Consider the following 27958-nt stretch of genomic DNA (forward strand, 5'->3'; position numbering starts at 1 on the left):
TTAGATAATCAGAACAGTTTTATTAAAATAGAAAGCACCACTTAGTCATCCAGTGTTTATCTTCCTGAGAAGGGAACCCAGACCCATCTATTCCCCCACCCCAGACTGGAGGCTACATTCACTGCAGACGAGCAGGAGGAGACTGCCCCAAAGCACCAAGCTTGGGGCAAGTTTGGCCCTCCGCGCGCCTGCAGCAACCTTCCTGCCTGCGCAGTCCTCGAGCCATTCACGTCCCGGTGTGCTTTTCTGTCATTTGTTAGCATTTCTTCTGCAGCGGGGCGGAAGGGACTCGCTGCCTGTCCTCAGCAGCCCTCTCCTTCTCATTAGGATTCACATCTGAAAGGCACTGCGCCCCTGGTGCCACCTCTCCCCCAGGAGCAGAAGGGAGCAGGCCCAGCAGACCATGTTCAGGAGAACCAGGGAATCCCTTTTGGAAGTGAGCTGCAGGGGGAGGATCTCAAAAAACTCGGAAAAAGATCTGGGCCAGGATCTGTTAGATCCAGACAGTCTAACGTGACCACCTCTCTCTCCTGCCTCGCACCATGATTTGCTTTGTGGGAGGTGGATGCTGCTCCTCTCCTTTGGCAAGAGAAAGGCTGGAAAAGACACACAGCTGTGAAGACGTAAAGGCAGAGTAAAATGAGCTGGGCCTTTACACAGCAATGTGGAAATAAGGTGAGTGACGGCTGGTGGTGAGAAGGAAGAACGGATGATGGCCGTGATTACCTGCAGCAAGGCGGGGATTGAGAGCAATCATTGGGTAAAGTTATTCTTCTCTGCAAAGGCCCAGGCAGGTCAGTAACATCGTTCACGAGCCTATAGCACTTTGGTGTTGATTGGAAAAGACAGTGCAATTACAGCACCTGTTTCTTGAGATCAGCATCCATTGAATTTATAGAGCGGGAGTCAACGAAATCACAGCTTGTTGCTGTGTCGGCTTACGTTAGACATCCACTCTTTGAGGGGAGGGTTCCCCATAGCTACCAGCTTCTTCAGAAAGGCACTGGGCCGCAGGCTGGGAACATCTGGGTGAGCCTCAGAGTATTTCTGGAGCTTAGCCAGAAGGCGAGGCAGCCCAATGGTAGAGGCATAGAACATGGGGCCACCCCTGTGCTTTGGCCACCCATAGCCATTGATGTAAATCACATCAAGGTGTTCTGGGGCAGAAGCTATTCCCTCAGCCAGGATGTCAAAACCTTCATTGATGAGGGGAAACAGACAACGCTCCAGGATTTCCTCCTGGTCTATGAAGCGGGTCTTGATGTGATGGGTGTCCCTGTACTCGGACAGGAAGTTGTGAAGCCATGGGTCTGCCTTAGCTGTCCTGCCCCCAGCTTTCTCATACTGATACCAGCCTTTTCCATTTTTTTGGCCAAACCTGCCTTTCTCACAGAGAAGATCAGGCAGTGGGCTGTAGCGATGGCCACCCCGCTGGCGGGCAGGCGTTCCTGGAGGTAGTGAGGCCCCAGTGAGGCCCTGGCCCTGCCGGGACCTCCAGCCCACATCCAGCCCAGCAAGATCAGACATTCGGAAAGGTCCTATCTTAAACCCAAAATCTTCAAGAACCTGATCTACGTCTTCTGGTCTACTTCCTTCCTCTAAAAGGAAAACTGCCTGTTGTAGGTAAGGATGCATCATTCGGTTCCCCACAAACCCAAAACAGTTCCCTACTACCACTCCAACTTTGTTCAGCACTTTGGCGAGCTGCATGGCAGTGGCAATGGTGGTGGGGGATGTGTGATACCCATAGATTATTTCTAATAGCCTCATCACATGAGCAGGGGAGAAGAAGTGTGTGCCAATGACCTGCTGCGGGCGGCTCGTGGCAGAAGCTATTTCATCGATATTCAGGGCTGATGTGTTTGTACACAGAAAGGCCCCCGGCTTGCAGATTCTTGATAGCTTGTGAAATATTTCCTTCTTTAGAGCCATGTTCTCAAACACAGCCTCAATAACTAGATCTACATCCCGCAATGCCTCGAAGTCCACAGTGAACTGGAGACGTGCAGGGTTATGGAAATCCAGGGCCTGGGTACCCTGCTTCATTTTCAAAGCCTCACGTTCCAAAAGGAGCATCACAGCTTCTCTTCCCATGTTCAGATACTCCCGATCCTGCTCTAGGGCTACCACGGGTATGTTGGCCTTGACCAGAGAAGTCACAATGCCTCGGCCCATGGTTCCCAGCCCTAGGGAGAGAAGTGAGACAGAATCAGAGGCTACGAACGCAAGCTGTTATGATTAATCACTCAATAATAGCACTTCTTGTGGTATCTCCAGGATAAAAAGCAGAAGTCTATGCAAAATGAGAGGTACACAGATACGGGGAAAAAAATGGAGACTAGGAAAAAGGAAGGTGAATTCTGTCTTTCAGTGACCCTAAATGTTTCAAAAGCAATAGCATAGAGGCAAGCTAATGTCCTCCTGAAATTACAAAATAACGATCAGATCACTCCAGTGTATGTGGACCATGTGATTCACGTCTTCCTCCTGCAAAACTTTATGCCTATGGAAACCAGCATCATTTAAGGGTTAGAACTTGGGAATGGCAGTCGGGAGACCTGAGTTTCAACTTCAACTCTGTTATTGACTTCTAGTAGGTGGTTTCCTAAGCAAGCTTTGCCCTGAGGGTATCAGGGAGGCAGATGATCCTTGATGGGCACTCCTGGCAGAACATTATGGGTAAGCAAACCCCCCAGGGAGTTTAACCCCAGTGAAGTTCAGAGATTTGGTTTCTCCCTTCTCCTTTCAAGCTTCCTCTTTGTCTTCCTTCTCTTCCCCCTCAGCACTTTATTGTGTAATCTTTGATGTAAACACAAATTCAGCTGCTATTTCTATAAAGTCTCTCAGACACTGATCTGCTCTAATCTTCTGCCTAAAGTAAAACCTCAGCTTTTTTCTCTAGTGTCTCATACATCTCTCATTGCCAGGTCAAACTGGGTTGAGCTAACACAGCATTCTTAACCCATTTTTCAACATCCTCCGTCTCCTTTTTAATCAATCTGGATCACCAGTACCCTTTTGTTCACGCTTATATTGGGCATGTCTGTCCACTGGGAACCCTCCAAGTCCCCAAATACAGACCACTGCTAATTTTTGAAGATTCTTTCTCTATAACAACTCTAAGACACAGTCTTCCTTATCCAACCATGCAGTTAAAGCTCTTGTCCAGGCTCTCATAACTGAACATCCATTCCAGCAATATTTTTTCTCAAAGGTCCATAAATGCACTATTCCCAGCTTGTATCCCTTGGGAATACCAGTGTGAAGGTTACTGGCCTGATCCCTTCCCTTCTTCTGAGCCCTTCCACCAGTCTTCCCTCTGTTGTGTTAAATGAAACGCCTCACTAACTTACACTTTCCTGTGAGACTGAGCCCACACTAGCTATCCTGCTCTCCCCCGACTGGGGCTTTTTGGACTAAGCAATTACAGACTAGTAAGAGAAGGCCGGCACAATTTTATCAGTTTTAAAAGTGCAAAGCATTCCCAAGAGGCAGATGATGCACCTGAATGTCAGGATTATGAATATCCCAAATAAAGCAACAGCTAAACAAAGTACAGGTTTGTTATAATTCTATAAAAATGATTTTTTTTTTAATTCCAGGTTTACAAACAAAAGTCAATCAGCTAAATAAATAAACAGAAACAAGGGGATTAAAACATTTGCTGGAAGCAGCTTTATGAAGAAGAGCTGAAATTATATCATCAGTTAAACAAGTTCCTACAATCAAGGTCAAACCAGGTAGTACGTTTTTCCTGCAAGTAACACACCCTCGATCTAGTGCTGTCCCTGCACAGCTTGTGTACACACAAGATATTTAAAACATGCCCTGCTTAGCTACAAGAACACCGTTTCTACAGACATCACTATCTGGCAAATTGCTCACAAACGACCATTCACTCTCAAGCAAACGCTGAAGTTCCTCTCTAGGAAATTAGATCTGTTACTTCATAATCAAGTACTACTAAAAATTAATTTGAAAATAAGACTAGAAGAAAATCAATCCGTTCTTAGTATTTCATTGCTCATGGTTTGCTGACTTAAAAAAAAAACAGCGTGGGAGGGTAATACAGCACCTCTTGGATCCCCACCAAGCTTAGCCCCATGTTTGAGGCTCTCTTTAGACATCACGGTGAGCAAACAGTGCCTCGAGCACCAGCGGTTTGCAGCACCACATCCCAGGTCTTCGTGGCTCCCTCTTGAATTCTCTTTTCTTTCCAGGGCAGAGACCTGGGGTTTCTCCCTAGAGTTTCCAAGTGCTGCTACAGAAATAGCCCACACACCATGGGCCTTAATAACTCCTGTTCCTCTCAGCTTTGGTCTCGTGGTTGAAAACTTTGCAGTTCTCTCACAATATGAACAAGCTGCTTCCTCCTAGAGCAAAACCCCTTCCATGAGCAGAGGTTTTCCAACTTGCTTCTCAAGGAAAGCTCTGCAGTACATTAGCCAATTCAACTATTTGCTTTCCCCAACGTGTAGTTTGAGTACTACCATCTAGGTTTTTGCCACCCCATCATAGACAGGCATACATACTTGTAGTATTTCATTTTCTAGGCCACATGAATAGGCTTATAGACAAGATATGAGATTGCCAAGCTTGTTTTTGACCTAGAAAATCTGTCTCTCAACTTACTACATAACTCTTCAGTGGCCTGAATGAAATGATGTTTAATGAAGCTGGCAGATAGAGTAATGAAAGCCCCAAGGGCTTTATTACATTAGAGCTTGCACAGCATGACTCCCCCGGAAATATTTTCTAAAATTGGGCTATAAAAACCAAGGAGTTATTTAGCAGGGAAAGAAGCATTTCTGAGGACTTCCCCTTTTGATTTTATAGAGCTAGTGATCTTGGGGAAGAACGTATTGAAGTAGAAAAAATGGTAGGGAATTATGGGACCTTGCATGTGCCAAAGGCTGTAGAGGAAAGAGACGGAGAAATGTCCCACGCTCAGTCCAGACTGTGGAAACCAAAACACGGCCATGAAGTATTTCCAAGTAAACTGATTTCTACTGTATGTTCAGTTTTCTTTCTCAGTAGTGTCATGCTAAGGAATTCAGGCCTGTGCTCTGACTTCCCCCAGATCATCACACTAAAATAACCCCCCTATATTCTTATCTTCCATTCGGGGGGGCTGTTTTCAGAGCTGCCTTACCATCTTTCACGCCCAAGGCACAGCTTTCAACAGAAGACTGAAATCTGCTTCAGAGACAAGAACAGAGTGTCTAGCCATCTTCCTTGGGGTCTTTTTGTGAAACATAGCTTTGACATGTAAATAAAATTACCCTTGAACCCCTTTAATTTCAGGCCAGATATGCGTATGACAAATCCTTTTGCTGGGCAAGCTGAGAGAATAATGATTGTTAATTATTGATCTGTCACATGAAGTATTTAGAATATGAAAAAAACATGCAAAATTAAGAATTTAAAAAAACAAGGTTCAAACCACATGAACTCAAAATATGTATAGAACAACTCATCTACAGTCACAAATACGAGAGAAATACAAATCAGCAGAGAATAAACCAAACTGTACTGCATATTTGGACTGTAAAATGCCAGTAATGGCAATAATACTTTATAGATTGGTAAAGATATGCAAAGGCTTTATAGCCTGGTAAAGATATGCAAAGACTATTCCAGTTCCCTGTTAAAAATAACAAGGTAGTAGACTGCTGCAAATTGGAGCTGCTTCTTTCTCTATTTCAGGGGATTAATTTCCATCAGAAATAATGTGATACTGAAGGCAGGCAGGGCGCTATGGAAAGATTGCAGAAGGAGGAGAGAGGAACTCTCTTTCTGGGTGACCAGGAACCAGGGAAAGGGGAAGGAGATGGGAGCCGACAGTTCAGACCAAGCAGAAGCGAAGGAACTAGGTGACCACACGTGTGGCTGAAGACAGCCAAGGACGATTAAGCCAATAGCAGGAGGGATCCCACAGAGCTGGGGGTTGTGGCTTATCAGTCTTTCAGTGAGGACACTGCAGACAAAGCCAGCTGGTGGGAAGGCAGGACTCTGCAGGAAAGGTTGCCGATCCATTGGCAAGGCTATCTACGAAGCGTGCTCGCAAAAATGACAGATAATCCTTGATGCTGAATCTATGTTAAGACGTGGTCAGCAAGCGATGTGCTTACTCCCCGCAATGACTTCCTGCTAACACTGGACAGACAGGGGAGCCGTGAGGCAAGGCTCCCCCAGCATTCACAGCACTGCTTCCATACCTGAAAGGTCCTCTGCGCCTACAGAAAAGGTACCGAAGGTTGAGGAAACCAGACCGATCTTCTCAGTCTCATCTTGCAGCAATAAAGGACAGAAGCAGCAGCATAACGCAGGAGGGTTTTAGTTAGTGAAACAGCAGGGCACTGTCTATTGGAAAAAGGGGGCTGCATGATTTCCAACCATCCAAAATGGATGCAAGATCCTGCCCTAAGTGCCTTCCTCTCTGCAGTGAAAATAGAGAGAACCTGGATGACCTGTGTAGACTCAGTGCCTTACAGAGATGATCAGCACTCTTTTAAAAAAGGTCAGGCCCTCAAAAACCTCCCTAAGATTTTGATTTCTGGTGCTAAAAGAATGTGCTAAAGACTAAGAATGTGAAATTGTGAGATCCTACACAGCATGGCACTGACTGGAGAACGACTTCGTGTTACAGCAGTCTGAGATAAAAAAATGCAATTGTGCTGGCATGTTCCAAACCTGCCTCCAAAGGACTTGCTATTTCACTGATATCAAAAGGCAAGATAGGAGGAAAACCTTCCAAAGGAAGGAGAAAAAGCCCAGTGGGGTGGCAGAAAGAACTAGGTAATGGGAAGCAGTGATACTTCACATGGCAACAGACTGAATATTGCCAGAAAGTGATCAACAGCCTCCAAAATGGGAGATGTCACTTATCAAATGAAGGACAAGGTGTACGCTTAGCATAAAGAAAGCAAGCTATAACTGTTCAGAAAAGGAATTAGGAGTCTTGATAGACATCAGGACCCTGAGTGTGCTGATAAGCTTTAATGGCCCTAAGCAGCCTCACCTGGGGCCTCCACCCACACCCTGCCCAGGGGCCCAGGAGCCCATTTAAGCTCAGCCTGTGGCCTTCACTCTCTGCCTGAGCTGTGTGGGAGGAGGATTGGTCTCCAGCTCTATTCCAGCCATGCTTGTGCCTGGCTACGGATACTGTTGATCCTGACCCATGGGCTGACTTCCCAGCTTGATGTCCAACCTGCCTCCTCACTGTGGTGAGGTGATATTACCCTTGTGTCCTGGCTTGCTGTCCCTTGGAGAGCAGCTGCCCTTGCTGCTCCCTGACAGTAGATAGGTAACAGGATGTGATAAATGGGGCTTATGTGATGCTTGGATGTTACTGTGGGAATGCCGAGCAGGAGCAAGAAAGAAACACCCTCTTGGTACCTTGTCTTGGTATAGTTACTTCTAGAATGTTGCTTCCACTTCTGGTTTGCATGCTTTATGAAGTACTGAAAATTTAGGGGAGGTTCCCAGAGTTGTGAAAATGATTGGAGTTGCAGATTCTGCTTGACAGTGAAAGCATCAAAGCACTTAGCTTGCTTATTCTGCAAAAGGTTATGGATTATTCTGAGCCTTGCCTGTAACCAGGTACATGGGAATTGGAAATCTCAGGGTAGAGATTAGGGGATAGTTTCTGACCAGAACTCAGAAACCTGTCTGAAACACAGATGCAAATACCTAATCCAATGTGTGGGAGATATAGCCCAGCCAGTCCAGCCCAGAAACAAGGCATAAACTGGTTCTACTAGAACCTTTCAAGAAGACTGGATTTGTCCTTAATACTCACTTTAGCTCAGTCACAGCACCAAAATAAGCAAACTGGTTGTTCAGACCAGCTCTTCTGGCTGTTTTTCATTGGGTTGGAATTTTGCAAGTGTCTTATTCTAACATGATTTATCATTAAATAGCAAAGGATGCCCATTCTAACCACTGATTCTTGTCATCCAGTCACTCCTACAAAACTTCAACACAAGCCCTTCCTGCCAAAGACTGTATTGCATGGCTGAACTGTCTGTGCTTGCATGTGTCCAAAGTACTGTGCTCTGCAAGTCACAGGAAAGTTAGCAATAATCCATGCCTTTAACCTGAATGCTGTGACATCCACACCTTCTTCACAGGGTTGGTGGACCAATGTTCAAAAGAAATGCTTTCATTAAAAATGTGACACAGATTAACCCACTGAAGTTAATGAAAAGAAGGGCACTGAAGGTGTTTCCATGGCCTGAAATGAGCTTGTGGAGAGCTCACACTGCAGAGCACAAGACAGATCTGAGAAGTAGCTGGGGAAGAGCAGTATCGATCTGGTGAGTTTCCTCTAAAACAGGATGGATGTTTTCCAAGTGCTCCATTACTTGTCTAACTGTTTTTCGAGTGCTACTATCAACAGGCAGAGCTGAGAGGTTTTTTTTTTAATTTTTAATCTCAGCAGTGCATCAAAGGGTTTTATTTAAATTGCTCTTATAAAAAATTAATGAAGGCATTATCTTGCTGGGCTACAAAATGGCAAGAGTGGATCCCAGTGAGATGAAGTCTTCTTAAAATACAGCTGTCAAAACATTTTCGTATTAATACATCCCTGAGTGATTCGTTGCACAAGCACTTGCAGTGCAGAGCTAGACCAGGCGGAGGAGAACTCCCTGCAAACCTGCTTATAATGTGGAAACAAAGCCAGGACTCCTCACAGCCCTATTTAGAATGGATCAGGCAGATGAAATGGTCCCTGAAGTGAGAATAAGGTAGGTGGGATCATAATGATGTAGTAGGATGTGACTTGTCATCTAATGTCATCTCTGAGCTCACCTATGCGTGATGGCCGTTAGTGTTGATGGCTTTTCCCTGTGTCACCTATGGGCCTGGAGTGTCTTTGCCTGTGGTGGGTACTGGTGCCTCTGGCTAGTGACTGCTTGGGAATCCTGGCCACCTTCTACCATGGTAAAGCCCCATCATACTTGGTCTATGCCCCTTCAGCTCTGCTGATGGCAGCATGGTCAGCAAACACAATGGCTCCCTTGTTCCCTTACCTATCACAGCTGCTTTGTGGATACGTTGAGGGGAAGCACTCTTCCAAGAAGCACCGCTGGGTGTTGTCCACTTCTCCACCGCTCTCTCCGCAAAGAAAGCATACTGCAGCGCTTGGGCCTGGCCTGAAGTCAGCAGGACCTTAAACAGCTCTTGCTCCTTGCGGACCCCATCTGCGAAGGGCAGCTCTGCTGCGGCTTTGACTGCCTGGACGCACAGCTCTGGAGCCAGGCACCCGCGGGCCTGCTTCCTCACCTTCGCGAGAGCCTCGCTGAGAACAGCTTCGGCGTTGGGCAGTCTCGGCACTGGCTTCAGGCTGAGCCGGCGCGGTCCCAACGGTTGGCCTGGGGGAGAGAGAAGGAGTTACTGAACAGCCCAGCATCCTCATTTCCTGGAGCACTACAGATTTTCACGTCTTTCTACATGGAACAGGAATGCAGTCTTTTTTTTTTTTCTTCCTGCTGAACTCATTGCATTAGGATTTACATGGCAACCTGGGTCTGGCATTAAAATGTCTGACACTCCTCTTCAGTTTTCTGCTCACCCTGACAATTACAATTTTTCAAGTGCCTTCTTCCCAGACATAAACAAAGCAAGATTTCAGTTTTGGACAAGCAATTTTCCCCTTCTTTTCTCAGTTATGGATGCTGCCTTGATTTCTCCAGCTCTTACTCCACAGTCTCAGTTGTCACATAGGGAAGGTTTTTTCTACCTGCTCCTTCTGTACGCCTCAATACTACAGCTTTCCTCCAGTATTGCTTAGTACTTGGTGCCTAATCCCCTTTGTTAGCCAGAAATGCTCCAGCCAAGGTCCTGAGCCAGGTATTTATGTGAAAGACTGGGATATACACCTTGGCTTTAATTCTTCCCTAACGGCAGGAGTCCCTCTATTCCCTTTGGGAGTAACCGGGAGGACAGCTCATGCAGCATGGGTTAGGGAGCAAATGAATAATAAGGAAGAGTTCATGCTTCTGTGTCAGCAAGAGGTGGATCAAGCAGCCACACAAATACATGAGGCTCATTACAGACCCAGGTTGCTATGGTGATACCTAAAAAGGATTTTAATTGAGAGAAGTTAGTTACATTTCAGACACCCAAATCCTTCCCATCCCCTTCAGAAGTACAAACCTCGGTGCCTCCTGGGAGAGCTTTGATCTGTCTATACTTAGCCTGTTCCTATGCTCCTAATGGCAGCTTGCTTCGGTAAAGACCACTGAGGAACAAGATCAGAAATTCAGGAGATATCTCCTTAATATTACAAGATTTTCATATAGAACCTTCTGTCATTGTAGTGGCATCCAGGCTGTTAGTTAACTGTGAGCTAACACCAGAAGCTATTGCACTGACTCCTGCAGCATGATTCCTCCAGCACAGCCACCAAGTGGGTGGGCCTGCTCCAATGGGGACCTCCATATCTGCTGCTCTGAGAAGCTCTCAGGAATACAGCCTCATTACCCAAGCTTTCGTTATGTCAGCTCTGCTGTAGGATCATGTTTTCTTCAAAGGTGGCATTTTGTATCTAGTTCTCCCTTCTCTTCCTAGTGCCTGAGCTAGGAAGCTGCCAGTGTGTCGGGTGGAAAGCTCAGGAGCAGGAAATCTGGTGCCCTGCCGTATACGGGGTGCTGAAGAGCAGGAACGTGGACAGCACTGCAATCATGCTGACCAAGGTCAATCAAGCTGACCAAGGACCTTGCCCTGACTCCAGATCTTCCTCCAAGGGAGGGCAAACTTAAGAGTAACACAAATGTGAGTTTCCAGGATGAGTAAAGATACAGATTTCCTGGAGCAACCATCTTCAGAGTTCAAGCTTTTTACTTAGGCCTTTTAGAGAACACGCGTACACACAAGATAAACACTCATTCTGTAGGTAGCTTCCCTTCTAATCTGAGTTCATCAAAGTAATGTTTTCACACTGACGGTGAACATGGTGGCTAAAGCTACTACTGCTGTAGGATTTTAGTCAGAATAATGTCCCTTTATTTTTGAGCCCTTCCTTCTTCCCCCAAATGTATGTTTTCTACCTGAAAATGCTCTTCCTCCACTGTCCTTAATTGAGGACTTACATAGTAGGTTTCCTTTCATCACAAAAGAAAACTTCAGGTTTGTCCCATAAGCAGATCTGATGGCTGGAAGACTATATGAGACTTTGGGCACATCAGGAGACTTCGTGTGACATCTCTAATGATGTGGAAAGGATCTGTAAAGGGGAATGCTACTGGGAGCCTTTAAGCATAGTCTTCGGATAGCAAACAGCACTTATAAGTGCAAATACTGATGGGGGAGATGAGAGAGTTCCTCACAGAATGATTAAAAAAAAGTAACTCTCTTTCGAGTCCTGTAGTGAAACCCTTATTTAGCTGTAAGCCCTTTGGTTTTGCTGAGTATTTCTATAGCACCTGAAATGATGGCTCATTTGCTGCTGCAATACTAATAAGAACCAGGAGCATATTTATGAGCAGGGAAAAATAATCCAAATCCAAACCTGAATAGAAGAGATCAGTGCAGGCTGCCCACAGCTTGATTTGTGAAATCAAAGAGGCAGGAAGATGATGAACAGTATCAGTCGCTGGTACTGCAGGGCGAGGGTATCATCCATCCACAGGAGCTAGCAAAGGCATCTGCTTTGTTTTACTCGAGTTTGTTCCTCCAGCAGTCTCTATTTAAAGCTAGCACATGCCATTAGCTAGCAGCAGTATCTGCTATTCCTATCGGTTTCCTGAGACTCGGAAGAAATGCATCCTTTCTCCACAGTTACCACTAGTGGTCTACAGTCCAAAGCTCATAATCATCTTTCCATACAGGATTTAATACTGACAGAGCCCAAACTAATTCAAATCAGACTGATTTTGCTTGGCTCTTTGGTGCAGGCCATCGATGCTTTTGTGCTCTGAGAAGGCAGCAGAGGTCAATCAACAGATGTAATCAGAGAGCAAGGGAAGATTATAAAAGGGGAACTTCAACGACTGCTGCGTGGAGGATCAGCTCCTGTGTTGTTCTCCAGCCTGCCATGAGCAATTACGGCAATTTTTCAATTTTGTGATGCCATCGGGTGGACAAATTATGAAATGCAACTTTGAATTAGTGCAGCGATTATCAAGAGCAGTTAATGAAAGAACATCCTCCTCGTCTCCACAGATTTAGCTCCTGTCTCTTCCTCCCTTCTAAAAAATGCTTGCAGAAGTACACTTATTTTTTTTTCCCTGAAGAGGCAAATTTGTCTGAAGAAGGTTAGGAAGATATGCTCACTGGCTAATCTGCACTATGTAATTCTTGTTTTTCACTGGAAAATTGAACTTAGACTCAATGCTTCCCTCTGGGTGCTCCTATAACAGCTTATTCAGAGCTGTCTGTGGGAAGGTGTTCCTCATTAGGAATACGTGTGGATGGAGATGCTTTCCTAACACACCTACCATGCAGGTAGCTCTGTCAACTGCATATTGACTCAATCAAGGAAGCCTTGCTTCAGTAAGGCCAATCATCCGAGACTGATCTCCTGCCTTAAGATACTGCAGCTCCAGCGCTGAGAAAGCTTTAGAAGAAAATAATTTCTGAATTGGCTCTTGGTGACTGATCTGCCAGCACAACTCTCCCTAGCCCAAAATAGAAATTCCATCAGTGGCAGAAGTAGTTATTTAGCCAAACTGCTCTGCAAGAAGCCAACAGTTGCAAAGCTCACATAAAAAATCTTATTGGAAACAAAATGCTGCATGCCATACGAAGATAGTGGATTTCTGTGATGGCAGGGTTTTTTTTGTGCAACTCTATCTCTGGTTTTCTTCAGATCATCTGAAAAATGTTCACTGAAATCTGAGCTCGCACGGGAACAAAAGTCAGACCAGTTACATGAGACTCTCACATCTTTTCTGCAGCCCTGTACGTTTGTGCTTGAGATATAGAACTGAATGTGTTGGTTTGCCTTTATATGGCAGGAGAATTATATTAACTTTGAGCAAAGGCCAAAGCCAGAAATGATCCAAATGAATATAGGGGCTCTGGGTGCCCCATTCTTTCAACTTGATCAGGTAATCTGCAACTAAATAGTGCATCAAAACTTTTCCTGTTCTTCAACAAGGTCTAATGATAAATTTTCCAAGAAGGAGGGAAATAAAGATTAGCTGACTCTTTCCAGTATTTTTGCTGTTAAAGCACATACTGCAAATGTCAGCAAAGCTGTTGAAAAGGGTCTGAAAGCAGCTTTTTAAAGTTCTGTCCAAATCGGTGTCTAGTGTGATATGAAACATCCTCAGTTACACTGGAATTTATCACTGGAATAACTTAAAACAACAATAAACTGATGGAAAGGCTACAACAAATAATGAGCAAGCCTGGAAGAGACAGTGAACCTGCTGGACATCCAGCTAGGATCCTTGTTTGATTATCCCGTTCTTGAAAGAATTATTTTTTTCCCGCTAGTGACAATTTCCAATGAAGATGAAGCTAGAGAACAGGAATTTGCCAGTAATGGCAGTGGACATGTACATTCCAAAAAGTGAGTTACACCAAGGAATAGTGCGCTCAATGACTCATTCATTCCTGAGCTGCTCCTCGAAGGTCAAGCTGACTTTCACAATTCTCAATCGCTTCACAATGCCTGTCACAGAGAAGAAATAAGCCCCCAAATGTCTATCAGTTTCACCCAGTGTCACACAGGATTTGCTGAAAGCCAGAATGCTTGCCAGTTCTAGCAATGTATCTGTTACTCATTTTATGATACGCTGTTTCTGCCATCAATATTGGTATATTACAAAAGGCATCGTTCAGAAGTCCAGAGGGTACATCAAAGGGAACATATTATTTGTTGGGGCAATTTCCCTAGAAAACAATATTTCATTGCTCTCCCAACAGATGGAGAAGAGAAAGGGAGAATTCGCATTCAGAACAGGCAGACAAGATCAGCAACCCAAACTGTCTTTGCTTTTCTTATAAGCAATAGTAAAGTATATCACCCATCTCTTTCTAAAACAGTATTTAAATAGTCTAAATATATATGGGAAAAGAGAAATGAGGACTGCTTATGTCATAAGTTCTTCTTCACTAAAAATGAAACCCCAAAATATGGTAATTTGAATACAGCGAGAGAAAAGAATATCTACTACAGAAGACCCAGCCAAAGACCACCCTTTTGCACCTATCTGGCAAAATCCCACGTTGCAGCTAAGAAGTACGCAAGATACTGATCTTGATGAATAGCCCATGCATTGAACAATCTTAAAACTACGGTGCACTGTCATCTAGGACAAAGCTCAGACTGCTTCAGCTTCTAGCGTGGGAGAAGCATTCCTACAGAGAAGGAAAGAGTCTTGTTTCTAGTGAGGAGAACTGCAGGAGGAAAAGAGCACCCCAGCTTGAAAGAGCATCACCTATAAAGGTCATGAGAAAAGAGCAGAAAGCGTTTTGCTTCCTTGCATGCATTTTATGTGAAGAGCTCCAGATGCAATCCTGATGAAGTGAATGGTGTATGTCTCCCAAGGTACAAGAAGGTTAACAGTGGAGAAAGGTCATGCTTTTCTCAAGGTGAAACTCCTCATGCTGCACAGGGAATGTTCCTCTTCCAGTGTTAACTCCAGTGAATTTGATCTTCTTACTTTTAGGGTGGAAAAAAATCTCTTCACATACTTGCTGTCTCCACAGGCCATTTTCTAATGAAGCAACTAAAGGATTAGGGAGACAGTCATTTACAGACTCATGGATCATTAAGTTTGGCTGAAGGTGTACCAGTCCCTCCATTAGAAGGAGAAAGTTATTTTTGATCAGCCATTATTGATTGGGCAACCAAACCACATACAATACCAACTCAGACTGTCATCCAAAACTATTTATGGAAAGAGCACATACTCCCCAAAATGAGCTGTGAGCGAGCAGCCCAGAGGAGCACGTGAGTTTAGATGTACAATTAAGAAGCATGAAGACTCCATGTAGATCTATACCTCTCTGAATCCTCACTTGAATTTCTGCAGTTCTCTAACAGCTCTGAGTTTTTCACTTCAGACACTTCACAGAAAACAAATTTGCTAGTTAATTTTCTTTTGTACAGATTCCAAAACCCAATGGAGAAGAAGAGAGCATATGGAGTAGAACAAACTAGTGGGCTTTGTTCTGACTCTTCGTTTCTGCCCTGAAACCTCACCAATGATTTCCTGGCATTGCTACAATTCTTTCCTCACCAACCACTTTGTTTGCCAAGCGAATTGCTGCCTCAGCTGTGTTTTCTTCCACAACTTCATCAACCATGCCCAGCTTCAGTGCCTCAGTTGCTGGAACGTGTCTTCCTGTGATAAAAAGAGAAATAAAGTGACTTCGGTGGGGCATTGCAGGTGATTTCATTCCTTTCCATCTGATCAAACGGCTGTGTAACTGGCTTCAAATTTGAATGATGCTCATCATCATGCACACAGAAATGCAGTACTAACTATATGCTTCAAAAGTACATAAGTCTGCCTCTTTCCAAGTCCATCGTTAGGGGAGGCAAGCTGAATTTCAACTCAGGCAGCTTCACATGTGTAAAAGAAAAATTCCCGTTTCATTAGACCAAGCTGGCAGTATGGCTTAGTGCCACATCCTTATACGCAGAGCCAGGCCAAGGCACAGTACTTTACCTGTTGTGATTATATCCAGAGCTGCTGGTATCCCAATCAGTCGGGGTAGTCGCTGAGTGCCTTCAGCACCTGGAAGGAGCCCAATGGTGACCTCTGGTAAACCCATCCGGGCCTAAAGCAAAGTCAAATTCAGCAACAGATCTGATTAGCGAAAACAACTATGAATGTGGCAGAGAAGAGGAAAGACGAGCAGGCCTAATTCACATGCTGCTACTCTTGGAAGCCTCCAAAAAACTGTTCTACGTAGAAACCCCATCTTTGCTTTCTGCTACACAAGACATTTAAAACAAAAGCCCACTCAAACTTTTCAAGAACTTGTGTACAAAGGCAGCAGAGGCATCATCGCCGTTCAGCAGAGGTATGTGTTCTAGCACAGCACTGGAGGAGCGCTATGGGGCCCACAGTGTCCTCCAGGCCATGACACACGTGCAAACTAATGCTTGCAGCCCTGCAGCTTGACAAGTCAGGCAGTTGTTACCAAATGCTTGAGGGCACTCTGTGACCTAGCTGTTACCCCTCTACCCTAATTCTTGGAAATTTAGTGAAGGAAAGACTGGTACCACTTTCATACTGAACTTTTCACTAACCTTCCTTTGAAAGCTCTCGAATGCATCTTGGTACATTTGACCTTTAGTAGGGTTGATGGTAGAGAAGCCAGGGCAGCAGAAGAGGGGTGAAGCAGTATCTTGCATTCTCTTAAAAATCTATCCAGATTTTGTTGCCGTTTAAAAAATCACAATTTGCACATTTCCCATTCAGTTCTTAAGAGATCTGGAGTAATTTTAAGACTGCTACTTCAGGCATCCTTCTGAGGTGGCCTATAGGGTGATGTGCACCACCTCATTATAATGTTCTAGCAAACCACAGAAGCATGGAGAAAGAGGCTGCAAGAGTAAGGCGATGCCCCCGTCAGTGACAAGTCTCTATAAGGAGACCAGGTACCACTAAAAGGCAGTTCATCGTTCCTGAATCCTGAGGGAGGGAGCTCAAGAAATAGTGCATCACTCTTTCGAAGACTTTTTAAAAAGCTGTCTGTTGGTCAGAGTGCTCCCCGAGGAAGCTGAGCCCAAGGGGAATCAAAAAGCAAGTGGTCCACCCTAGCTGAGCTTCAACCACCTGTTGAAACTAGGCCACTAGCAGAAAGAAATGCAAAATTCACAGGGCTGGGGAGAAAAGTAAGCAAGAGCGGGTCAGGCTGCGTGAGCCAGTGAGATGGGCACAGCTCCGGATACAGCTGCCTACCTCAGAAATCAGATAATGGCTACTTTACTGAAACCTAAGGCAAATTAACGCTTAGACTTACTGAAGTGCCGGTGCAGCCATTTCACTTTACTAGTTACAGATCAATTCTGTATTTAGAAAGGAATTGCAATTAGCTATTTAAGAAGACTAATGACAGAATGGCAAGGACGGAGCTTTAGGTGAAAAATGTCTGAGCGCACCGAGACTCGCACCCTGCAGCTGAAGCTCTTGCGCTAAAGCCCCTGCAAAGCACTCTGCCCCGCTGCTCTCCATGAGCAGTCCCCCACCCCGTACACAGCCAGAGGCTCCGGATGCCTTCGCCAGCCTCCCTCATTCACCACACGTGTTACCTGCACATGTGCAATGCGGTAGTGACAGCCAAGTGCCACCTCCAGGCCTCCGCCCAAGGCAATGCCTTCAATGGCAGCCACCACGGGTTTCTCACTCCTTTCTATGAGAGACACTACGGAGGCCAAGCCAACACCCCGTCTCTGCTGAGGAGCAGAAAATCCTCGAATGTCAGCTCCTGAGGAAGCACAAAGAGATGAAGAGGAACTGGGAAAGGTGGAGATTGGAATGATCCTTCCCTCTGTGCCATTAAACATTGGTGCTCACAGATGACGGAGTCCCTAAAGGGAGGGGTTAAAAGGAATCAACCTTTCTTGGGACCCACTGCAGGAAACTCTGGCTCCTTGAGCCTCTTCAGAGAGCTCAGGGGAAGGCTAAATACAAAAATATGTTATGCCTGTAAGGATCATGCAATTTCTACAGCAATTCTCAGAGAGATGCTTGTTAAAAAAAAAAAAAAAAAAGAGTCTGGAAGAATTAAGCTCAAGTTACTAGTAACAAGCAATGTTGAGCTCTACAGAAATTCCCTAGCTTAAGAAACCCATCACAGGTTTCAAAAACCAGAGATCTGTTCTTCACCATTGCACCATCTCAGGCACGTTCCATGTACTGGACCAGTTGTTCGTCCAGAGACTGTGCACAAACAGAGGTCAAGGTTGCACTAGTACATGAGGGAGATGAGACAGTCCAAGCTGTTGCCCGTTCTAGCATGCACACACCAGCTCATTTCTGGCCTGGAAGGGCTCTCAAACCAATTTCTTCTGTGTCTCATGGCAATTGTGGCACAGCAGAGTAGAAAAAGCCTGCTGTCCTATGGCTGTTTCCAGCCAAATCAGGACCTGTGATGTTTTCCCAGCAGTGTTACAGGGCGGAGAACCTCCCAACATGAGGGACTGACAGTTTTTTCTCTTGTTCTCAGCATGTGTTTGAAGAAAAACGTCTTACCTGCACTGAATTTCCCATTTTCGCCACAGATCATAATAGCTTTGACTGAAGGATCTGCATCTGCTCTCTTCAGTCCATCCTCCAACGCCTGGATAACTGTGAAACTGAAATAAATTAAAGATTCAGTGACTAAGGATCAACTACGTTAGCTTCCTACAGGTCTGTGCTGTACACACCAACACCCGGTGGCCCAGTGAAAACGAATGGTAAGTCCAGGCAAGTCTCTTCCAGTCAGTCTTCTACCATAGCCTGGCCAGGGGTATCTGTTCATCAGACTGCCACTTGCTTCAGTGGAAAGTGCCAAAACCCACCGAGCTCGTCACCACTGACCTGTCATTCACCTGCTGGAGAGTTTTCTTGCGGCTATGACACTGCTGTTTCCAAAGCAAACAGCACAGGGCAATGTTCTTTTGAAATAGTCTTTATGAATTAAACATCCACATTTTGAGGAAAACAGCTTAGCATAATTTAAAAGTAATTAATGCTAAACCACTGACAATCTAAGAACTTTTTAAAAGGGAAATGAGCTCCAGGGATAAAACACCTGACACAGAGTCGATGTGTTGATAATTATAATGCCTCCACTTTGCAGAGGTCTCTGCATAGTCCAGATTTGAGCATGAGTGAATTTGGGCCTAAAGTACTAAGTCAAATCTCTTTTTTGTGTCTCATCAGAATGTTTTTCCAGACATAAGCAGTAAATGTGGCCAGCAAAGAATTAACAAAGAACTTCAAAATTAAACAGTAAAAATATAAATAGTATTTTTACAAATCAGCTTTTTTAAAAATCTGACCTGACTCTAGGTCCCTTTGGCATTTGAAGCTTAAAAGCTAAATACATGCATACATATAGGGAGAGTGTGTATATATATATATATACACACACACTCTACACTCTCTCTATATACTATATATATAGTATAATCTGTTTTTGAAGACAGTGACAATAGAGAAGCTGGTACATAGAAGCAGGAGCATGAACACTTAACGCGTTAAATGAGGCTCTTTATTAATATAGGTGTTAATGGACATTTCCTATATATAATATTTATAATATTTATATACCAATATATTCATATACACACACTTATAAGTATATAAGTGTATATATGGAGTATGTGCATGTGTGTGTATATCCTGTATGTACAGATAATACCTCTGATTCACACCTGGCTTTTCCAGGCTCTCAGCTAAGCTTTGCACCCCGGTTTACAGTCTCCTGCAGCCACTTTCTCTCCTTACTGCTAAAATGCCACACGCAGCTCTTCTCATACCTTCCCCTTGATCCTCCTCTGCACCCAAATTTCCTTCCAGGAAACCTCAGGGATTTCATCTGCCCTTCATCTAAGGTGCCCTGCGCATCTGCGCCGGACAGAGGGCAACTTCATCTAAGCAGCCCGCGTGCCCTGAGCCCCATCTCCTCTGCCTCTCCTGCAATACCAGCAGGTCAGCCAGAGGAAATAGCACAATTTGTATTTTCCCCACAAAACCTGAAAAAAATAAAACAGCAGAAAAATGCCAGCTATCTGCAACAAACGTCTGGTCAGGGTGACACAAAAGTCCAAACGAAATGGGGGATAGGAAGCAGCTAATAAAAATATGGGAAAGGTCTTAGAAAATAGGAAGTGAGCATAGAGAAGAGAATCAGATTAGGCAGCTTTATCACAGTTTACAAAATAAATCTTATTTTAATCGTCTAAGGCTGGAGTTGATAAAAGGGGAACAAATAAACACAGTTTTTGCTCCTATGTAATTCAGCGGGATTTCTGGAGCAAAGGAACTGTGAATCAAATCCATGGTCTATCTTAGCCCAGCTCCCATCCAGAGGGAGTTGGCAAAGCAGAATTCAACATATGTACATACATATATACATACATACATATATATATGTGTGTATGTATAATCTGGACTATAAAAAAGCCACGCTGCCTCGTAGGTGAATAGCTTGCTCTCAGAAGCACATCGGTGATCAGCCGCAGCCGCTTTTCTCCGTTTCTGATGCTCCGAATGGGGAGGAAGGCAGAAGCCCCCTCTCCCCTTTCCCCGGCTCTGCAGGACGGCACAGGAAAGGCGGCGGCGCTACCGGATTTTCGGTTGAAAGCCTCCCCCGTGCGCACGGGTGCCTGCGCACACATGCACGTTTGCTTAACCAACGGGCGTCTCTGCTCAAGGCCAGCTTTGGCGCGACCTCCGTGTCCCTCGCTGCTGATTACGGAGCATGTTTGCGCATCCACCAGGCCGCTGCGTCGCTTGTCCTTTGGGTGAAGCTGATCTGCAGATCTAGACACTGCAGCCGGCTTCTTGTGACCTGGCTGTACCGGCCTCACTTTGCTCCACCAAGCTCAAGCACTGCTGCAATTTGGGGATACTGCCGGCCGCGTTTGGACGAGCTCCATCTAGTTTTCGCCATCCTGTAAAAGAACTGCTGATTTCTCCAGATACCACCACCACCTTTTTATTGTCCTTGAGGGATGGCTCTGCCTAGCTATTCCCAAACTGCTTCCTTGCAGCTCCTTGACAATTTATAGTCGCTTCCTCTGACTCATTTATCACGGCTGCTTTCACCAAATTTGCAAGTCACCTCTCTTGGAGAAGGTGGCAGCAGATCTGGCTACCTGTCTCCTGCTTGGTGTCCCTGCTGTGTCTCGTATTTGAGCCGACATCCTTCCGCACCACCATCCTAAGGCCCCGCTCACTTTTCCTATGCCACCTTTGAGAGCTCCTGCTATTTTCCCACCCTCTTGGATCCCCTTCCTCGACTCTTCCTTATTCCCAGGCTGTATCAAACATAAGGAAGGGCCTCAGAAAATCTCCCTCCCCCTAGGCCTTCTCCAAGCCGTAAGCCCAGTTTCATGCGGAAGCTTGGTGGCTGGTAAAAAGGGAGCTGAGCTCTGTTGATACCCAATGGAGAGGAGTATGAATTAAAAAGAATTGAGAAAGAAGCCTCCGTACTCAAATTATGCAGGTTGTTTTAATATATTTAGGGACATTTAACATAGAAAGGAGGCTTGTCATAAAGTAAATGGAAATGTTTCACTGTACTAATGTATAAAAGTCGGGGCCAGCTAACCGTGCTTGTAGGGGTGCCTCAGCATTGAAGCACAAAAGTTACAGCCTGGAAAGGAGAAGCAGGAGCGTTCAAGAAGTTCCCTGTACGCCAGGTGTGGGAAGTCCTACCAGCTCCTAACCACTGCACATGCCTCCTTCCAAATCAAAAATAAAGAGAAGCTCTTAGCAAAGGCTGTTAATCGGGGCAGCTGGCCGAGCGGGTGGAGGAGAAGCTCCCGGATCAGCTGCTGCCTGGAAAAGGCCAGGCTACGCGGCAGCATCAGGGACAGCCCTGGGACCCGGCTGCCACGGACCGAGAGACGTGTTCCTGCCAGAGAGGGAACGGTCAGGAAGCAACGGCCTCACCCAGAAATCAAAGTCAACTCTAAATCCTGACGTTAGCAATGGTTCTGGAAGGGGAAACTTAAAGCAAAAAGAATTTGGCCATGATGAAGACAGACTATTAAATGACTCGGTACAGGTCCCTTCATGCTTTCTGCATCAGTGGAGGAGTGCCAGGCCGCAGAAATACCAAATTCACCTAGCAGCAGGGAGATTAAAGAGAAAAACCGCTATGAAGTGTCACTATGCTTAACAAACCATGGTGCAAAGCAGGCATAAATGTATGTACCAGTATCCCCCAGCAAACATTAAATTATCGATCTGAAAATATTGTGTAGAACATACACAATCCTGAGGAACAGACAAGAAGCAACCAAACATTTCTGTGGCTGCAGCAGGCGCACAATGAGCAGATGCGAAATACCCGAATAAAAGGTTTGTCTGCATCAGAGGGAAAGGTTCAGGATCTTATATAGGAAATTATTTAGGAGCCTGTAGCATTTATGGCAATATACTCCTTCTACCAGAAGAAAAGTTAGTCATTCAGGCTACCCCAAAAGAACAGTTCAATACCTGTATTACTTGTATTGATGCAACAGAACTACTTTTTCCAGAGCATAACTTGACCCTGTTGTTACACAAATATTTCTTCCTCCTCCATACATCTTTTTCCCCGGGAGAATTTTTTTGTGGGACAAAAAGGAAGCAAGGTCAGATTTTTTTGCAGCTTCTTGTTCTCATAAGATAAAGGAATAGGTTTTCCCCAGGACATATGTTGCAGTCCAACACAGAGGCTGCATTGCCTTGTAACTCACACATTATAACTGGTACTAAAAGGTGTAATTCTCAATGAAAGCATCATAGTAAAATGTGTGATAGTAAAATTATAAAAATACTGAAGAGTATCACAACTTTAAATAGCTAGAGTGTAAAAGAAACAAAAAAGTCACCATAATTTGCATAAGGATTTCATTACCTTGACAGTATCATTCATTTAACAGTAACAATGCAAAAATTCACTACATGCATTTCAGTCAATACTTAATCCCTTGCTATATAGTCAGCTCTACCACATATATATTATTTTGACTGCAAGAAAAGTGATTATGCCAAGATGATTCAATGTTAAGTATTTCAGTAATGCATGGTCGGCGCTGTTAAAGAGCATGTGCACCCCAGGATATAAGACTATTCTGGCACGTGACCATACCAGGTTACTTTCATTTCGCATAAAACTCTACTCATTGCAATGATGGTGTGCTGGATTTGTAAGAAGGTTTTATTATTTACCATAACAATTTCGGATTTTAGCGAGGATTTGTGAATGTAAACATCTTTTGCTTTTAAAAAAAGCAGTTCAAGGGAATCCTGAAAATAAGCTCAGCCACCTTTAAAGAAGTGAGACTCCAATACACTGTCTCTAGCAGAAAATGCCATTTATGGAGAACATACAAGTCTGGTCCTTTCCCCCTGTACTCCCCCAACATCCGCAATCCCTGTATTAGGGCTGTTACCGTATACACCATACCCAGTCTTCTCAGCATCCATTTATGGATCTGCTGTCCATGAATTTGTCTAATCCCTTTCTGATCCTGCTGAGCCCATCTGCCTCCGCAGGCTCCTGCGGCATCAAGCTCTGCACTGCTCTGTACAGAACCACATTATCTGTTTTAAATCAGTCTCCTACTAGTTTAATCAAATGCCCCTAGTTCAATTATCGCAGGATTTGGTAAATAACAGCTATGCCTTTAACTTATCTACCTTCTCTACGATTTTGAAAACCTTGACCTTATCCCCTCCCAGCCTTCTCCTCTCCAAACTGATGACCCTCAACCTTTTCAGCCTGCTTCTTAACGCAGCGCTCCATCCCCTGAATTATTTTGGCTGTGATCCTTTCTAGACCCTCTCTAACTCTACGTTCTTCTTCAGATGCAAAGTCCAGAAAGGCACACAGTATTTAAGGTGTTTTTTAGAGCAGAAAACTGATGCCCTCTGTTTTGTTCTCAGCGTACTGCTGGATGGTGCCCAATATTTTGTGGGCTTGGGAGCTGTCCTGGCACACTGAGCTGATGATTTCAGAGAACTATCAATGGCAATGATCCCTTTCCTGAGCTGTAACTGCCAGTTTTGAGCTCAGCACCCTGTAAGCTTGATCTGGATTATTTTTCCCTTGATACTTTGCCTTCTATTTCTCTATGCTGAAGCTCTTTTTGCCATCTTTTTGCCCATTCACACAGTTTTCTGAGGGTCTTTGCCATCAGCATGGCATTTGAACGCCCAAAATCGCTGAGTATAATCTGCAAACTCAGCAATTTTACTGTTTCCTCCCTTCTTCAGGTCATTGATGAAGATGGTCTCAGTACCTAAATCTGGGGGACTCTTCTCTGACTCTTCTCAATCCTGGAAAGGGACTCTCCAGCCCCAGCCTTTGCTTCTGGTCCTGCAACCAGCTTTCAGACCATCACAGACCCTTCCCACCAATCCTACAGCAACTTGGTTTCTCTAATAACCTTTGAAGCGGGAAATGTAAATATGTTGTGTCCATTTGATCTCCTTCATCTGTGTCCTTGAGGAAATCCAACAGGTTAGCAAGGCAGGATTTCTCTTTACGCAGGCCATGCTGACTTCTTCCCAACACATCTTCAAGCGATCCCACCAATTTCCTAGCTAGCTTCCAATGAATTTAAAGAACTTTTTGCTATCAGTTTTAGCATCCCTTGAAATGCACTTTTCATTTTTTTTTTAGGCCTCTTAATTTCCAGTATACATCTGTACTGTCATGTCTCTATATTGTACTGTCATGTTCTCTAACCTCATTTAACATTTTCTAATCATTATCCTGATCGGGGTCAGCAGGACAGTCCTTGCAGGCGGACAGAGCCTGGCACTTCCACCCAAAGGGATGCTTCATTTTTCCAGTCATGAATCTTACACTGTTATCCTTTATTTAATCCCACACATACACTCCCCTATGCCACATCCTACTCCGTCATTTCTGTAAATTAGTGGCCTGGCAACACTGTATCCAATTGATTATTCTCTTTTCAGCAGGTCTCTGAGATATTGTTTGCATTTTGTTTCCCTCCTGGCCTTCCGGAGGCACACTTAATTTTCGGCATGTCCAGCTCACGGGCTGCATCACTCCATACCAGGAGCTTTTCTGCACCTGCCAGCTCGAGTGTCTAAACACTACTCTACATCCTTTTTAATTTTCACTGCCAGCAGCTTGGCTCTGCTACGATTAAGGTGCAGCTGATCCCTTCTCTTGGAAGTCTTGCCTGCCTTTTACAGCCTCCTCCTGTCCCCAAAGGCTTCCCAGTTCCTTGCATGTCTAATCCCTTCCCTCTGCTCCGTGGTCTCACAGATGCTTTAGGACTGCAGATCTCTGAAAATGAAACCTCTGCAAATCAGGAAAAAAAAAAACAAGTTTGGCATATGCCATGGAGGGAAGGGGAGTCTCTGGCAACGGGGAGCAAAGGCAGAGCTAAAGAGGAGCAGTGAGGACGGAAGAAAAAAGGGGGTGATTTGCTGCAGTGCTCACAAGTGAGCGCACATTGCTTGGGAAAGGGCTGTCTGTGAGCATCTGCACGGCAGCAGATGGTGTCAGACGGCAAAGAGCAAATTCCTACCCACCAGTGGCCTCTAAGTGCTAATGGCTGCGTGCGATGGCGTGAACGCTCGGGTGACAGCACTGAGCACCACACACGATGGGGAGAGAGAGGTGAGGCTGGCGCGGAGCGGGAAACACACACCAGCCTTTTAAAGAGCGTCTGTGCCCGCTATGAAAGCAAATTGTCGGGATGGCAGGACGTGGCTCCTCTCTGTACTTTTCGCTGCCTGCTATCACCTACATCGGCAAACGTTTCAGATAGCAGTCACAAACCTGCTCCACTCTAGCAACGTATGCAATGTATACAGAAGCAGGAGGAGCACACACGGCTCACGACGGGCCTCGACCTTTCCTAGCTACATAAGGTCTCAGCTAAAACCTGCCTGACTGCAAGTATGCAATAATTACTGACACCTACTGAAACAGGTCTCATCACAAGAGAAAACAAAATGATGCAAACCTGGCTAAAGCTGAGCTCAGTGTGTCCTCCACACTTGCTCCTTGCAAATTCAGCGGGTCTTCTTAATAAATGAGTTTTCCTTTTGAAGCTACATACCGCCAGGTAGAAGTACCTCCACCACGCTCCAGCCAGCCTTAGCTGTCTCAGACAGTGGCCCTGTTAGCTGGAACCGCTTGATACAAGATGACTGGGACAAGCCAAGTCCCTCTGTCCTATTCCCCGAGGTGCAATCAAAGACCAGAGGCATGTCTCGAGCTTAGGTCTCACAGCAGCTTAACCTGACCTAAACTCAAACACTGCAGCTTCTAGTCTGTACCCGCATACTCCTACTCCGTCCCTCACGCCAGCACTGCTACTCATGCGACGGCACAGGGAGCCGATACACGGAGCTGGCCTCAGCGAAACGCAGAAGGAAACAAGCAGCTGGTGTTCAGGCACACGAGCTCCCGAACTGGCTTGCAATGCAGTCCTTGCTAGCGCAGGGGATGGAAACAGAGGCAGAGAGGTGCGTTTAAGAGGCAGTTACGCAGGTGCGTGCCGCTGGTGCTCGAAGGCAAGTAGAGCACTTTGGGTTTTATCACAGACTGCTCAAACGGAACAGTTAAGGATGCCTGGACACGTACGTTTAGTTCTGTATTTTGTACTCTGCACGGTAAGGATGGAAAGTTCACTGTGGGAACAGCTTGGAAGTTTTCCGAGGCTGGTCAAGCTAGTTTTCCTGGCTCTTAGGCACAAGCTGGTCCAAGGGACGTTTTGCAGCTGGCACTTCTGGGAGCCTTACGAGCCTGGTTCACCTAATCTCATTAAGTTACTCCAAGTTTGTTTTCTCATGATAATTATCAGGGGACATGAAAATTATCTCACTCCTCTTTCAAATGTGTTGCAAAAGAAAAGCGAGCGTTGGCAGCTACTGCAGAACAACGTAGCTTGCTACGGCTGGTGGCAGCAGCTGGTATCTCCTGTTTGTGCTCTTGCTTGTCTCTCTGTTTCTTTTTAACCAGCTTGCTGGTACAGAAGTTGAGCATAACTTCAGTGGTTCTTCTGGCTCCTGCAAAAGCATCGGATGTACACTATGGCTCAGCTGTAGCTGCTTACAAAGGGTCTATGTGCTCCTTAGAGCTAAATTAACTGAAAAGTAAACAAACCTTAGACCAAGCTATTTAAAGAAGAAGAACATATACATCCTTTTCAAATGCATGAGAAACTACAATTTCAGAGGCTACCATACATTTGTGTTTGACTATGTTTTTCTCTGGCTCGTGTTTGAGATTGCTTGGGGACTTTCTTGACCAAGAGCAGTATTGAGAGGTCAATTCCTTAACTATTTTTAAAAAGCGAATTACCTGTCTAGTCTTCTGACAGCCCCCCCCGAGGGCTAATCCAGCTTCACCTCTAGCCTGGTACCTCCTGCTGCTCCTTGAACCGCAGCCCTGCCGGCCGGGGGCTCCAGCTCCGAGCCAGCTCCTCCGGCTCAGCCATGGCTCCTATTTACAAGGCCCTTTGCCCCGACCCTTGTGCTCACTTGGAAGCGCAGATCCCAGCCTGCCTGCAATCGCTGGGCAAGCACCGCTGAGCACGGGGAATGGCGAAATAAAACACACAGTAGCAAATCTTAAAGCGCCAGCTGTTTTCGCCCGGGAGCGCTGAAGGCTCTGCAGGATGAAAGAGCTGAGCTACTAACGATGGTGCGTAATTTGGAAAATTTGGAAAAAATTTGGAAGCATCCCCTCCGTACTTAAAAACTGGAGGGTGATGAGAAATGTGCTAAGTTTTAAAAAGGATTCCGGGGGACATCAGAGAAAGCACGGACTGATAAACCTGACAGCTCTCCTGCATGAATCAATAGAAACGACAGTAAAGAGAAGTCACGGAAAAACACAGCGTGTTTTTTGCAAAGAGACGTTTCAGCTCAAAAGCACCTGGCGGTTTTCCGCGGGCGTCAGGCAGGAAGCCAGACCCCTCCGGCGAGCCGCCCGCAGCCGTGCGCCAGGACAGCCCGTGCGGGGCTCCGCAGAGGGGCTTTACCCGGGGAAGGGGGAGGCGGGGGGAAGCACGGTTAGAGGGACGGGAAGCGCAGGGAGGCAGGGAGGAGGGTGGGAGGACACCCGCCGCCCACCCCGGCGGTGGCGCAGGGCCGCGGCGGCGCACGGAGACCCTGGCGGGAGCTGCCTGGGAGCCCGCCCGGCCCGGCCCGGTTCGGCCCAGCCCGCCGTTACCTCAGCGCGTTGACCGGCGGGTTGCGGAGGCGGATGACGGCCACGGTGGCGGCCCCCGCCGCCGCGTACTGCGCCATGGCGAGCACCGACCGCTCCGCCCCGCGTTGCCCCGCGCCGC

General features: G+C 45.7%; 1 protein-coding gene across 1 annotated transcript; it reads right to left on the reverse strand.

The window, feature by feature from the left end:
* On the reverse strand, positions 1-27958 carry EHHADH (enoyl-CoA hydratase and 3-hydroxyacyl CoA dehydrogenase). The gene is made up of 7 exons (XM_067302048.1): positions 27841-27958; positions 18165-18268; positions 17222-17397; positions 15630-15741; positions 15198-15302; positions 9036-9377; positions 1-2186 (listed from the first exon to the last, which is right to left on the reverse strand). Exons 1-7 carry the CDS (start codon positions 27915-27917, stop codon positions 916-918), a joined length of 2187 nt encoding a protein of 728 aa, XP_067158149.1. The 5' UTR covers positions 27918-27958; the 3' UTR covers positions 1-915.

This window comes from Apteryx mantelli, chromosome 9 (genome assembly GCF_036417845.1).
Source record: "Apteryx mantelli isolate bAptMan1 chromosome 9, bAptMan1.hap1, whole genome shotgun sequence".
NCBI lineage: Eukaryota > Metazoa > Chordata > Aves > Apterygiformes > Apterygidae > Apteryx > Apteryx mantelli.